General features: G+C 35.5%; 2 protein-coding genes across 2 annotated transcripts; both read left to right on the forward strand.

Moving 5' to 3' along the window:
- Nucleotides 1-13,218: 13,218 nt before the first annotated feature.
- On the forward strand, nt 13,219-13,530 carry LOC109809379 (uncharacterized). Its single transcript, XM_020372678.1, has one exon. It carries the CDS (start codon nt 13,219-13,221, stop codon nt 13,528-13,530), a length of 312 nt encoding a protein of 103 aa, XP_020228267.1.
- Nucleotides 13,531-13,799: 269 nt separating this feature from the next.
- LOC109809388 (uncharacterized) lies at nt 13,800-16,022 on the forward strand. The gene is made up of 2 exons (XM_083064401.1): nt 13,800-14,400; nt 15,064-16,022. The coding sequence occupies exons 1-2, from the start codon at nt 13,800-13,802 to the stop codon at nt 16,020-16,022; spliced, it is 1,560 nt and encodes a 519-aa protein (XP_082920527.1).
- Nucleotides 16,023-16,444: the final 422 nt, after the last annotated feature.

A 16,444-nucleotide genomic window follows, 5' to 3' on the forward strand; every position in this document is an offset into this window, starting at 1 on the left:
AAATATTTTTCCTCTCCTCAAGTCCTAGGCTAGACTCATGCCATAGGCATCACATGCAATCATGCATCATACATCATAATGGTTTGCCCACCATCATGATCAACAATCATACACATGTCATAAGACATCACATGCAATAATGCATCATACATCATAATGGTCTGCCCACCATTATGATCAACATCATACACATGTCATAAGACATCACATGCAATAATGCATCATACATCATAATGGTCTGCCCACCATTATGATCAACATCATACACATGTCATAAGACATCACATGCAATAATGCATCATACATCATAATGGTCTGCCCACCATTATGATCAACATCATACACATGTCATAAGACATCACATGCAATAATGCATCATACATCATAATGGTCTGCCCACCATTATGATCAACAATCATACTCATATGAACATATACGCATGTCATATCATATTCAAACATTCATACGTATCATCACAAAGCATACATATGAATCACACCTCACCATACATCATATATCATACATACATGATCTAAAACTTTAACTTTAAACATGCATAAGCATCAATTCATTCATAAACTTATTCACGCTCGGCGTAGCCTGAGCTCGCCCAGCCTAATCCCAGCCTGAGAGTCCCAAGACTCATCCACGCCTAGCGCATTCAACCTGCGCCCGGCCTAAATTCCAGTAACAGAGTTCACAAACTCTCATCCAAACCAACAAATCCAGTCACATGCAAACACAAAACACAATACATAGGCTCCATACAACTTAAATAAACCTAGAATCAACATGCACCCATCTGATGCATCAAATTCACCAGAAACCCCATTTTTTTTTCCAAGACTTTGAACAATTAGCGAATTCTCCGATCCAGCCATGGATCCTCAACTTCCATGCATCAATTGAGTTTCTAAACTCACATGCAACTTAAATAACAAACATTCTAGCTTCCCTTACCTGAAGATTGGCTCAGATAGCCAAAGACTGAACAAAAGTATAATTTCCCCTCGAGGCTCAACTCGGAACTTCAGTCCTCCCAAAACAAGCTTTCTAATCTGAATTTCAAGAAAAGTCAGAAGGAGTTAGTGATCTAGAGGAGAAAAGGAGTCAAACAGAGAAATTTGGGAGAGAAAGGAGCTCACTGACCCAGAGACCTTCTCTCTAAAACTTCTCTCTAAAAACTCCAAAACTCCTGAAGGCCCCCAACCCCCTATTTATAGACTTTCGGATTGGCCCAGAACGGCCCGTACCGAATTCGGAACGGCCCGTTCCGAACTCCCAAATCACGCACAAAATTAACGCCTAGAACGGCCGGTTCTGAAATCAGAACGGCCCGTTCCGGGACTCATCCGGAACGGCCCGTTCTCCCTCCGGAACGGCCCGTTCTCCCTCCAGAACGGCCCGTTCTCCCTCCAGAACGGTCCGTTCTCCTTCCAGAACGGTCCGTTCTCCTTCCTGAACGGTCCGTTCTCCTTCCCAGAACGGCCCGTTCTCAACTACAATATGTAGTTCAATTCAGTAGCTTGGAACGGCCCGTTCCAGTTTGGGAACGGCCCGTTCTGGGCTACTGAATCAACCTCTTTTTTTTTTTTTTAACAATGTTACAATACTCCCCAACAAATAGGAATTTTCGTCCCCGAAAATAGGTCTACCTGAAGAGAGGAATGGATATTGTTCGTTGAATTGACTCTCCACCTCCCAGGTAACCTCACCAGTAGCTGCATCCCAAACAATTCTCACCAAGCTGATGGATTTGCCACAAAGCTTCTTCAACTTGTGATCAACCACAGCTACCGGTCTCTTCTCATAGGTCAAGTTCTCTCTAACTTGCACCTCATCCATCTCTACTACTTGACTCAGATCTGGGATGTACTTCCTAAACTGTGAAATGTGAAACACATGCTCTCCCTCATCAAATTCTAGAGGTCTCCTCCTCCTATCGGCATAGGACTTTCATCAACTCTGGGTAGCCCTCAACTTTTGCTGAATTTATCTCACCATCTCAGTAGTCTGAAGAACTAACTCTGGACCAACCACTACTAGCTCACCCTCTTGATACCAACATAATGGAATCCTACACCTCCTGCCATATAAAGCCTCAAAAAGTGTCATGCCAATAATCAAGTGATAACTGTTATTATAAATAAACTTTACCAATGGTAACACCTCTTCCCAGCTACCCAGATGATCCAACACATAAGCTCTCAAGAGATCCTCCATTGACTGAATTGTCCTCTCCGACTGACCATCTATCTGTGGATGATAAACAGAGCTCAACCTCAACCTTGTTCCCAAAGCCTGATGCAAAGTCTGCCCACCGGGAAGTAAACCTTGGATCTCTGTTAGAGATAATACTGTAAGACACTCCATGCAACCGTACTATCTCTCTGATATACAACTGTGCAAGCCTCTCCAAGGACCACCTCTTGATAGGAAGAAAGTGCGCACACTTTATCAACCTATCAACAATCACTCAGATAGAGTCACTGTTCCTAGCTATCCTAGGCAACTCAACCACAAAGTCCTTAGTGACACTATCACACTTCCACTTGAGAATCTCCAACAGCACTAAGCTCAAAGCACTAAGCTCAAAAACAGCTGCCCTCTTAATACCAAGCAATCCCAAAATCCTCAACAATTCTAGATCTTGTAATTGCTTAGTTCCCACCTGTCTCAAGAACTCATTAGTTATGGTGATCATACCGCAACTAATGTGATCTTGGACAACCTCCACTTCTAGTCTCAAATCTCTAAACTACTCAATCAGCTCCAACTCCTTAATCAACATAGCTGACACATGAATGGATTTCCTACTCAATACATCCGCTACCACACTCGCCTTCCCAGGATGATACATCAACTTAAAATCAAAGTCCTTTAGGAATTCCATCCACCTCTTCTGCCTCATATTCAAACTCTTTTTTTTTTATCACTAAATACATTGAATCTCGCATCATACAGATAGTGTCTCCACGACTTCAAGGCAAATACCATAGCTGCAAGCTCCAAATCATGAGTAGGATAATTCCTCTCATGAGTCTTATGTTGCCTCGAAGCATACACTACTATTCTCCCTTCCTGCATCAACACACAGCCCAACCTCTGATGAAAAGCATCACAAAAACATATCAAAATACTCACCTTGTCAGGTAACACCAAAACTGAAGAAGTAGTCAATCACTCCTTCAATTCCTGAAAACTCTGCTCACAAGCGTCCATCCAAACTAAAAGCTGATCTTTCCAAGTCAGTTAAGTCAAAGGCATTACTATTCGAGAGAAACTCTTCTATAAACCTCTGATAGTAACCCGTTAACCCAACAAAACTCCTAATCCCCGTAACAGTCCTCTGACGCTCCCACTGGATCACAGCCTCCACCTTGGCTGGATCTCCTGTAATCCCCTCTATCAATATCACATGCCCCAAAAATCTCACCTCGGACAACCAAAACTCACACTTGGACAGTTTGGCATACAACTGTCTCTCTCTTAACACCTCCAAAATCGACCTCAAATGCTCACGGTGATCCTCCAATGATCTAGAATACACCAAAATATCATCAATGAAGACCACCACAAATCTGTCCAAGAACGGTCTAAAGATCCTGTTCATGTAATCCATGAACACTGCTGGAGCATTAGTGACACCAAAAGGCATCACCACATATTCATAGTGACCATACCTAGTCCTAAAGGCAGTCTTCAGTATGTCACTCTCCTTCACCCTAATCTGGTGATATCCGGATCTCAAATCAATCTTTGAAAACACTGAAGCTCCCCTCAGCTGATCCATCAAATCATCAATCCTCGGAAGGGGATATTTATTCTTTATCGTTAATTTATTCAGCTGCCGATAATCAACACACAAACGGGCCCCACCATCTTTCTTCTTCACTAACAGTACCGGAGCACCCCAAGGAGAAACACTAGGCCTCACCATCTGTTTCTCCAACAAATCCTCGATCTGTTTCTTCAGCTTTACCAACTTAGCTTGAACCATCCTATAAGAAGCCACTGATACCGATCTTGCACCCAATACCAGGTCAATGCTAAATACAACATCACGCATAGGTAACAATCCCGACACATCATCTGGGAACACCTCAGGAAACTCACTGACAATCTCAATCCCAATGATGGCCCTCTCCATCTCAATACTCAAAGCTGCAAACAACATGAAGCACTCAGCTCCATCCCTCATCAACTGCTCAGCCTGACCCGCTGATACCAACGCCTCATCCTCCAACTGAGGAAACATCAACTCTCTCCGAGCACAATCTATAAGGATGTGATGGGCAGATAACCAATCCATCCCTAAGATTATGTCGATATCCACCATGGGCAACACAATCAGGTTCACTCGGAACCTCCTACCAGACACCTCTATCGGGCATCTCACACACATCTCCGACGTCACCACAGAAACTGAAGTCGGAGTAGACACAAACAAATCAACATGCAAGGAAGATACTGACAAACCCAATCTCTTCACACAATCAACAGAAATAAAAGAATGCGTGGCACCAGAATCGAATAAAAATAAAACATCCTCACCTGCTGCCTTCCCCTTTCCCTTCACTAAGTCTGATGAAGTGGAAGCCTCTGCACCTGACAATGTAAACACGCTCCCCGCAGTTGTAGGTCTAGGTGGCCTCGGGGCACTCCCAAATGAAGTCGGCGGTGTCTGACAATCTCTAGAGATGTGGCCTGGCCTACCACATCTGAAGCAAACATTCCCCGGATGAGAACAATCTCTAACCATATGTGCTCTTCCACATCTGTAGTACCGCACCGACTGTGCTCCGCCCTGAGCAATAACAGGTCGAGGTCCTCTACTAACAGCTCCTCTCTGAGACTATACCAGTCTGTCATAGGGTCCCCTCTACTGGCCTCCCCTCCTGAACTCTAGCAGCCTTACCACTGCTACTACCACCCTCCAAACTTTCAACATTCTTTGCCTTCTCAACCAAGGCAGGAAACTCCACTATGGACATAGGGACTATGACCCTCTTCAGCTCGTGCCTCAATCCCTCTGCAAACTTTCTACATCTCCAAGCCTCAGATATGGCCTGAGAGTAAAAACGAGTTAAATGCTCAAACCTCATAGCATAATCTAGAACAGACAGGCTCTCTTAATGCAATCCCTATCAACAGGTACACTCATGTTCTCTAACATTTGTTTGGTGTCTCTCCACCAGTACTCAGCCTCGCCTGCCAGTATACATATTGCATAGGCCAACTTCCTTTCCTCAGAAGATCTCAAAACACTGAAGATCTTCTCCATCTCACACAACCACTAATATGCCACATCAAGATCTGAATCCCCCTTGAACTGAAGAAGCTAACATCTCCTGAACTCTGCCTGAGAGACCACCGGTCTAGCTGCCTCAACCGCAGCTCTACCCACCTCCATCTAAGCAAAGTAAGCACTTTACTATTGCATCACTATGGCCATCATCTCCATAGTTCTAGCGATATGATCAAACTGAGACCTCACCATACTAAAAGAATTCAAACATTCTTTTACTAACACTTTACCACTACAACTCACCAAAATTAACACATATCAAAGATATGACACAAACAGAAACATAGAAAGATCACTCCCCACAGAGCATCCTAACAGACTCGACCGGCTCTGATACCATAAAAGTGTAACGACCCGCCATGGTCTCTACACTTAGTGGAATCGCACTACTACTAGTGAACTAAGGAAAATATTAAATTGGATAACTCATACATACAGGTATAGATAAGAATAAAAATAACCAAATTCTTTAAATACAAAATAAAATGTCATATATGGACAGTCATCCCAAAAATAATATTTCCTAGTGCCGGTCAAACAGACAAAAATCGCTACCCAAAATGGTAACCCTAACACGAGGATCAAACTCCTCGTCTCGCAGCGGTCACCTCGACTCCAAGCTAGCCCTGATCTGCTCCCATACCAAGTATGATCATCGCAGTTTCACCACATGGAAACAGAAGGGTAAGCTAGAATTCACAAATGAATCATAATAATCTATACTACACAATCGTATTCATAGAGTCACACCATACACTCTATCCAATACTACTCATGCATAAAATACAATCCACCAATCATGAAGTCAAACACCACACTTCATCATATTAATAATCATGCAATAAATGCATCTCATGACAGATATCAATGCATATCAATCATCTAATGCGTCGTCACGCATACACCTAGGAGATCTCCACAACAATAGAGCTGTATAAGTGACATTCCATCCTACCGAAACCACCCCAACCGTTTTCACGCCCAAAGCGCCCGCTCGGTCACAGCTAAACAGGATATAATCCTCCCTCGGGTTTACTCGGATGATGTCACTTACACACTTGGAAGTCCAGATCCACCGTCAGGTATAGCACAGCTGGGTACGGGCTTACCACGACCTTAGCATGCATTAACCAAGTCAATTGTGGAGTTCGCCCACCGACTATCCGCAAGGATCCACGCACCTTCCCGAGTACTTGGTTAAGGGAATAACCCTCGACCTCATACCCCGCTCCAACACTAGCTAAGGACTTAGAGGAGACTCACCCAACCCAGTGGCCTATCTGAGCACCACTCTCCCAAATCCAGTGGCCTCCCAGAGCACCACTCTCATATATCAGTGGTCTATCCAAGCACCACTCTCAAGAGACTCTATGTGAGCTCTTCCAGTTCGAAAATATTTTTCCTCTCCTCAAGTCCTAGGCTAGACTCATGCCATAGGCATCACATGCAATCATGCATCATACATCATAATGGTCTGCCCACCATCATGATCAACAATCATACACATGTCATAAGACATCACATGCAATAATGCATCATACATCATAATGGTCTGCCCACCATTATGATCAACATCATACACATGTCATAAGACATCACATGCAATAATGCATCATACATCATAATGGTCTGCCCACCATTATGATCAACATCATACACATGTCATAAGACATCACATGCAATAATGCATCATACATCATAATGGTCTGCCCACCATTATGATCAACATCATACACATGTCATAAGACATCACATGCAATAATGCATCATACATCATAATGGTCTGCCCACCATTATGATCAACATCATACACATGTCATAAGACATCACATGCAATAATGCATCATACATCATAATGGTCTGCCCACCATTATGATCAACAATCATACTCATATGAACATATACGCATGTCATATCATATTCAAACATTCATACGTATCATCACAAAGCATACATATGAATCACACCTCACCATACATCATATATCATACATACATGATCTAAAACTTTAACTTTAAACATGCATAAGCATCAATTCATTCATAAACTTATTCACGCTCGGCGTAGCCTGAGCTCGCCCAGCCTAATCCCAGCCTGAGAGTCCCAAGACTCATCCACGCCTAGCGCATTCAACCTGCGCCCGGCCTAAATTCCAGTAACAGAGTTCACAAACTCTCATCCAAACCAACAAATCCAGTCACATGCAAACACAAAACACAATACATAGGCTCCATACAACTTAAATAAACCTAGAATCAACATGCACCCATCTGATGCATCAAATTCACCAGAAACCCCATTTTTTTTTCCAAGACTTTGAACAATTAGCGAATTCTCCGATCCAGCCATGGATCCTCAACTTCCATGCATCAATTGAGTTTCTAAACTCACATGCAACTTAAATAACAAACATTCTAGCTTCCCTTACCTGAAGATTGGCTCAGATAGCCAAAGACTGAACAAAAGTATAATTTCCCCTCGAGGCTCAACTCGGAACTTCAGTCCTCCCAAAACAAGCTTTCTAATCTGAATTTCAAGAAAAGTCAGAAGGAGTTAGTGATCTAGAGGAGAAAAGGAGTCAAACAGAGAAATTTGGGAGAGAAAGGAGCTCACTGACCCAGAGACCTTCTCTCTAAAACTTCTCTCTAAAAACTCCAAAACTCCTGAAGGCCCCCAACCCCCTATTTATAGACTTTCGGATTGGCCCAGAACGGCCCGTACCGAATTCGGAACGGCCCGTTCCGAACTCCCAAATCACGCACAAAATTAACGCCTAGAACGGCCGGTTCTGAAATCAGAACGGCCCGTTCCGGGACTCATCCGGAACGGCCCGTTCTCCCTCCGGAACGGCCCGTTCTCCCTCCAGAACGGCCCGTTCTCCCTCCAGAACGGTCCGTTCTCCTTCCCAGAACGGCCCGTTCTCAACTACAATATGTAGTTCAATTCAGTAGCTTGGAACGGCCCGTTCCAGTTTGGGAACGGCCCGTTCTGGGCTACTGAATCAACCTCTTTTTTTTTTTTAACAATGTTACACCTATAATTTTTATAAATTTTGTTTTAGTTCTCAAATTATCAATAATTTGAAAATAATAAATTAAAACAATTATGTAATATTAATTAAATTTAATATTATATTTTACTAATAGAGACACTAATAAGTAGAAATAGATTTTGTGTAATAATATTTAACATATTTTTATTAAAAATATTAAATATAAGGACTAAAATAAATTTTTTTTAAATTATAAGAACCAAAAATATTAATTTTAAATTTAAGAAATTAAAAATATATTTATATTAATTTGAAAAAAAATATATATATTAAATTTTTTATTTTTCTTATTTTTCTTAAATCAAACACTCATAATTTCACTCTATTTTACTCGTTTTTATTCATTCATTTATTATTTTTATTTTTATTTCTTTCAACCTTATTTTTTCATTTATTTTATCACAACCAAACACAATGTTAACTTTTAAAGAAGATTAAAACTTGCAGTTTTTTTTTTCATGATATCACTTTCAGTTAACAAATTGAAAATCCATTTTCCTAAACATCTAGCTTTTGTTTTCTAAAGAAAAAAACATTGAAAAATAAAAATAACCTATGCGTATTGGACTTAGAACCCTAAACCCTAACAATCAATTAAAATTCGAATTCAATAAATTATAAAGTTGTTATAATTTATAAAGGAAATTTATTTTTATTTTTATAATTTAATTAGATGCCAAATCAATATACTTTTTGCAATTGTTGAAAATATTTTTTCTTTGGAATATATATATATATATATATATATTTTGTTGTACTAAGAGTTGTTTTTTTGCTTAGTTATAAATAACGATAAGACTTTTGCTTTTAAATAAAATATGGAAAGAAAAAAGATTGCCGACCTCAAATTTTGAGTGATCTGATACTTTTTTTTTCTTGTTGTAGATATTAGAAGAAGGTTCTTTTTAAATAAAATTTCAAGTTTGAAAAATAGATATCGATATAATTTACGCTCTTAAGTAATTCATCAAGCTTGTAAAAAAAATAAAAGTAATTCAAAAAGATATCAAGAATATATTTGGTTTAGGGCTTAAGGTTTTAGAATTATGTTTCTAATATGTTTGACTATTAGCAAAATTGATTTAAAGACGTAAAATTTCACATCCATTTATAAGTAATTAATTTAGTAGTAAGATGATTTAGATTTGAGTAAAAATTCAATTCAAACCAATTAAATTTAAATGGTTTAGATTTAATAAGAATTTTTGTTTAGCACGAACCGAATCCAATCAAGTTGATTGAGTTGGTTTGGATCATCGAATATCAATTTAATTTATTTAAAAAAATTTAATTAAATATTTTTTCTCAAAGTAAATTGATTCTCTAATATTGACTAAATTGTTATATTGTCAAAAATTAACTAAATTGATAAATTTGTAATATAGTTTCTCTTAATTTCTTTTATTAATCTATTTAAAGATTTTAAATGTACTGCAGTGTGTGAAAATGCAATTCAATTTGTTGTAATATAATTTTTCTTGGTTTCTTTAAACATTTAAAAATAAAATTAAAAAACTATATATTGTAATACAAAAACATCTTCAAAATAATAAAAATATATATATATACATACATGATACATATTAATTTTAACAAAATAAAAATATATAGATTAATTTGTTTGATTTAGGTTAATTCGGAATTTAAATGTGTAAATTTGATACTTGAACAATCAATATTAAATTTAATTGATTTGAGTTGGACTTGAATAAAAATAAAAATTAAACCAATTTAATTATTTCAATTTGGATTATTAAATTGATTTGATCCAATCTAACAATTATTAGTAGTTTTTCCATCAAACAAAATCATGAAAGTCAGCATACTAGTAGAGATTGAAGTAATATGTATAAATTTATAGATCTGAACTCTAGTATTTTATTATAATTCAATAAATAAAAAATCAATTTTAATAACAATTTTTTTAATAAAATTTAATATAAAAATTAAATTCATATCTTATCATGTAAACAAAAATTATATTATTTTTAATTTATGTTTACACAAAATCAATTATACAAATTCATATTGATTGAAAATTAATTATATCAATGTATATCCAAACACAAATTAACAGTGATATACTATTTGTGTAAAAAAAAATTATATGCAATCAATTAATAAAAATTGCACTTTATATAACCACCCATTCACATATGAATTTAATAATAATACAATGTAAAATTTTACATAATCAGTTATTTATTAATTATTTTTTATGAATTTTTAGATAGTTCGATACTTTTTTATTTATTTATATTATTTGATTAAAAGAAAAGACATTACTATTGCAGACAACTTACTAATCGTTAAACTGTGAAGTGGCCTGAGCAGCTGAGCTTTTCAGTTCTAACGTGCACGAATTTATTTTTATGAGTTTTAATTTTTTTTTTTTATGAGTTAACGTGCAGGAATATCCTAACTGTTAATCTTATCCGAAAGAATCTATCGGTCAAACTTCTCTTATTCGGTGAGATTATTTTTATTTATTATTTACTTATTTGTTTCCATTTTTATTTTATTTTACTTTTCTTCTTATTTTTCTTATCACATTATGTATTATATTTATTCATTTATTCTTCCATAAATCTCTCAAATATTTTTTGTCTTTATATTTATTTTTCTTTAACTTTTTAGTTTTATAAATTATAAATCTTTTTAATCTCTATACTTATCTTTTAAATCCATTTTAATTATTGTCTATAATGTTTTTTAATATTGTTTATGTCACAGAGGTCTTCAACTGTATATTTTTATGTTAAATTTATTTTATTAAAATTATCTTAAATTTCACTTCTTAATATCTTGTATTTCTTTTTTATTTTCACTTGCAACACTCTATTCAGACATATAGTTTTTTCACAAATAATATTATTGGAGTTAATTATCATAAATGAGTCATCAAAATATGATAACATCAGACATCTTAACTAAAAAATAAATTAAAAAATGTATGAAGTGTTAATATGTCTATTTTAAGATAATCTCAACAAAAATAAATTTCAGTAATTAAAATATAAAATTAAGGGTCTTTATTACATAAAAGAAAATATTATAAATAAATTAACAATAGATATAGAAAAAGTTTATAAAGATAAATATATGAATTAAAAAAATCTATTTTTATATTATAAGAATTAAAATATTAAAAAAAATAAGTATACATTTTATGCTATAAAAATAAAAATAAAAATAAACAAAATAAAAGTATAAAAAGTAAAATATATTTTATAAATAATTATATTTTAATTGTTAGATGGAGTAATTGACGGGGCAGGGCGAGTGTGAGTTTGAGTCACCGACAGCCTCTGGTTAGTCAAAGTTGGTACAGTGCACATTCTAATAATGTTTGAATACTGCCTTGGTTGTTAGGGACCTCACCAGTGCTCACCGCACAAAATCAATTAACAATTCTTAAATTCAACCATCTATGTCCATGGTCAATCATACATTCAATATCATTCACACATGCAAACATAGCAAAACTATAATTTCATTCTTTTCTGCTCCACCTTTTTCTTATTAATTGTTTTTAGTTGTCTACTTGTCTGAAAAAATGTTAAAATATTCGTGTTCTTCAAGTTAGAACATCAAAAGATCTCTCATGCATATGCACACGCTGCATGAAGAAAAAAAAAAAACAGTGAGTGAGATCAACATGTAGAAGAAATTTATACTTGAAAGGTTGATTGTTGACGTACAAATATGAATAAGTTTCAAATCATATATGTGTATATTGAGTAACACCATCTATTTGTGATTTATTCAATCTATCTAAGTAAAATTTAATTCATTTCATTCGGTTATTAAAATGGTTATTAAAAAAAAAAAAGATTATAAAATGGTTTGATGGAATGATTGAGTGGCATCTTTAGCTCAACGTAATACGGTGAATACCTAAGTGATATTTTTGACTGGTTCAAAGTTCAAACACAATATAGAAACGGAACATCATCTAACCTTCATGCTCAATTTATATCGGGCTGGGTTTTGTTTATGGGCTTCTAGTTGCAAATCGAAGCCCACATTCCCGAAAGTCGCACAAAATCTCCAAAATTTTAATCCATTAGCATTTAGTAATCAAAATCAGTCACAAAGAATTACATGCGTTGGTCTGTTCTGGAATCGCAATTTTAACCGGAACAAGCGAAATTCCGGCGAATTGTCGGAGAAGCTGAAGTGAACCAAAAAAAGAAGAAGAAGAAGAAGCTAATATTAAATAATTTATAAATTTAAAATATAATTTTTAAAAACAATTTGATGAATCATCTATTAAAAGAAATTGTCAACGAATGAATTAGATAAATTTTATTAAATAGATTATGAATGAAATGAATTAATTTTTTTAATAAAATGTTAATAGATATGAATAGATCATTAAATTATTTTTAAATTTAATGTATTTATTATAATATGGATCAAAATTTATTCAATCCATTTTTCCACCTCTGATAAAACTCCTTATTATAAATTACATTAAAAAATGAGTCATAAACAATTTATTCCTTTATGTATACATTTGATTCTAACATTTTAAATATAAATTGAGCTTATGGATTCCTCTCATCTGTTTATTAGAGGAAAAGGAGGATATCCTAGAGGGTGCGTAGCAATCTTTTGCAATTCTGAAGATTCTTTTTTATTCTTTTCTCTTTCTTTTCTACAGTTATTTTATTTTCATTGGTCAATATGTAACAAATTATGTTAGGTTAATTGTCTCCTTGTGTGTATATATTGATGATAGCACTATTCCTCCTTTATGAATGAAATTACATAAAGTTTTTCATATTATCTTTGCTCTTTTTCTATTATGGTATCAGAGCTCTGAAATTTAGAGCTCTGTTTGCTACATTCATAAATGAATATTGACCCTTCTCAAGATCCCACCTCACCATACTATCTTCATCCATCAGAAAACCCTTCATTAGTTCTTGTTTCTTTTGTTCTTGATGGACCAAATTATCATCAATGGTCACGTTCCTTTCGTATGAGTCTTGTTTCCAAGAACAAGCTTGGTTTCATTGATGGAACCATTGTTGCTCCTGCTCGTTCCAATATTCTTTTCCCAGCTTGGGAAAGAGCCAACATGATGGTCGTATCTTGGATCATTCGATCACTCTCATCATCCATTGCACAGAGTGTTATTTGGAGAGACATTCCGGATTGCTGACCTACAAGACACTATCTCATCCCTGAAACAAGGAGAGTTAAGTGTTACTGATTATTTCACAGAGTTGAAAATCCTTTGGGATGAGCTAGAAATTTTTTGACCCTTACCTGTTTGTTGTTGTGCTGTCAAATGCTCTTGTACTGCCTATGTCAATGTTAACAAGTATAAGGTTTAGGATCAGGTGATCAAATTCCTTAGAGGGTTGAATGAAAGCTACTCTACTATAAAATCCCAAATCATGCTCTTGGATCCATTGCCACCTCTCAACCATGTTTTTTTCTTTAGTGGTTCAACAAGAGAGGCAAATGTTTGGTGACACAGTTGAGCAGTCTAAAGTGATGGTTGTTGCTGGTAAAGGAGGCAGAGTAAATAATGGTAAGGGTAATAACAGCAAAATTTGTAGTCATTGTGGAAAATCAGGACATACAGTGGATACATGCTACAAGAAACATGGATTTCCACCTCACTTCAAATTTACCAAACAGAATCAAAATAAGAATAAAGTGTATGTGAACGATTCAGTCCACAATGATGATGCAGATCGAAAGGAATTTGGACTGCTGAAGGAACATTTGGGACATCAGCAATTTGGTTTCACTGAGGAACAATATCAAGGCTTAATAGCACTCTTGCAGCAGTCACAAATTTCTAACAGCAGTCATGTGTCAAACCAAGTCTCGGCCACACTTGGACCTTTTGATCATTCTGGACAAATTGGTAATACCTCTTCTTCTTTTAGTTCTTGGGTTTTGGATAGTGGTGCTACTGACCACATTTGTTACTGTTTGTCTCATTTTACCTCTTACCATAAAATTAAACCCATTCATGTCACATTACCAAATGGAAACAAGGTTGTTGCTAATTATTCTGGTAATGTGTTTTTGACATTAGATCATGTTCTTCATAATTTCTTATACATTCCTAGTTTTAGTTTTAATTTGCTATCTATTGGAAAATTAACTGCTAGCCTTTCTTTTATTCTCACATTTGATTTTACTCATTGTCAAATACAGGACAAGATTACCTTGAAGACGATTGGTATAGCTAACATTCTTGATAGCCTTTACATACTCAGGGTCCCTTTTTATCAATTGTTACCATATACTTAGAATCCATCCCATACAACCACTGTTGTTAACTTGGCTTCTATTGATGGTTCCACTCTTTGGCATTTTCGTCTTGGTCATGTTTCAAATAAATGTCTTGATGTGATAAAGGGAAAGTTCCCTCATGTGAACCATGAAAAATCTTATGTTTGTGACATTTTCCATTTAGCTAAACAAAGAAAACTTCCTTTCCTTGTTAGCAATTCTATTTCAAATAAATGTTTTGATCTTATTCATGTTGATTTATGGGGACCTTACTCCATTCCATCTGTTCATGGAAACAAGTACTTCTTGACCATTGTTGATGACCATTCATGATATACTTGGATCTTTCCTTTAAAGCTAAAATTTGAAACATAATCTTTCCTTTAAAGCTAAAAAATTCTACAAAATTTTGTTTCATTGATTAAAACACAATTTGATTCAGTTATAAAAGTCATAAGAAGTGATAATGGAACTGAGTTTTGTATGAATGATTTTTATGCTTCTAAAGGAATAATTTATCACACTTCTTGTGCTTATACCCCTGAACAGAATGACATTATGGAGAGGAAACATGGTCATTTATTGAATGTAGCCAGAGCTCTGATGCTTCAATCTAATTTGCCAAAAATATACTGGTCATATGTTGTTATCCATGCTGCCCACATCATCAACATGTTACCTACTCCAATTTTAAAGAATTCTTCCCCACATAAAATGCTTTACAAATCTGAACCCGATTTTTCTCAATTAAAAGTTTTTGGTTCATTGTGTTTTGCAAGTAGCTCTCCTATTCATAGAACAAAATTTGATCCAAGAGCATGCAAGTGTGTTTTTCTTGGTTTCAAGACGGGGACTAAGGGATTTGTTTTGTTAAATGTTCAGACTAGAGAATTGCTTGTATCAAGAAATGTAATATTTCATGAACTCGTGTTTCCTTATTTTGATTTGAAAATGAAAAATGATCAAGTTAACAACATTCCCCAAGAACAGGGTCATTCTTCAATTTTAGACCTTGAACCAATCACTTGTACTCATCATCCTACTGATGATGGGACTAATATATCTTCTTCTCCTCAACATCCAAACACACACGTGGCTGTTTCATCCAATGAAGATAACCCTGCTGATATTGCCATACCAATCTCTAATATTAGAATGGGAAGACCACCTGGGTATCTAAAAGACTATTATTGTAATGTTAGCACTATTTCATCTTCACCAAATTTTTATCCAATTTCTTCTGTTTTATCCTATAAATGTCTGTCACCCACTTACACATCTTACATCATGTCTTTGTCTTCTCATGTTGAGCCAAGGGATTATAATGAAGCTGTTATACATGACTGTTGGAAGAATGCTATTCAAGCTGAACTATTGGCTCTCAATGCAAATCAGACCTAGACTGTCACAAATTTACCACAAGGAAAAATCCTTATTGGTTGCAAATGGGTATTCAAGATCAAATACAAGGCAGATGGAACCATTGAAATGCATAAAGCTCGTTTGGTGGCAAAAGGGTATACTCAAATTGAGGGTATTGACTATTTGGATACTTTTTCTCCTGTTGCAAAAATAACAACAGTAAGATTGATCTTGTCTCTTGCTTTTGTGCTTAACTGGAAACTTCAACAACTAGACATTAATAATGCCTTTTTGCATGGAGAGTTGAAGGAAGAAGTCTATATGATAGCTCCCCCTGGACTAGGTTCTGTTTTTCCAGGACAAGTCTGTAAACTTAACAAAGCATTGTATGGTCTTAAGCAGGCAAGTAGGGAGTGGTTTTCTAAATTATCATCATTCTTACTTGCTACTGGATTTGTTCA

Source organism: Cajanus cajan, chromosome 9 (assembly GCF_000230855.2).
Source record: "Cajanus cajan strain Asha chromosome 9, NIPB_CcT2T_4, whole genome shotgun sequence".
Taxonomy (NCBI): domain Eukaryota; kingdom Viridiplantae; phylum Streptophyta; class Magnoliopsida; order Fabales; family Fabaceae; genus Cajanus; species Cajanus cajan.

What these genes read in the sequence shown, in the direction of transcription:
- LOC109809379 (XM_020372678.1), top strand. Translation starts at nt 13,219, where the DNA reads ATGAATATTGACCCTTCTCAAGATCCCACCTCACCATACTATCTTCAT.
- LOC109809388 (XM_083064401.1), top strand. Translation starts at nt 13,800, where the DNA reads ATGTTTTTTTCTTTAGTGGTTCAACAAGAGAGGCAAATGTTTGGTGAC. An exon ending in GGTTGTTGCTAATTATTCTG is followed by an intron (nt 14,401 to 15,063) that starts GTAATGTGTTTT and finishes AATTTGATTCAG; the next exon opens with TTATAAAAGTCATAAGAAGT.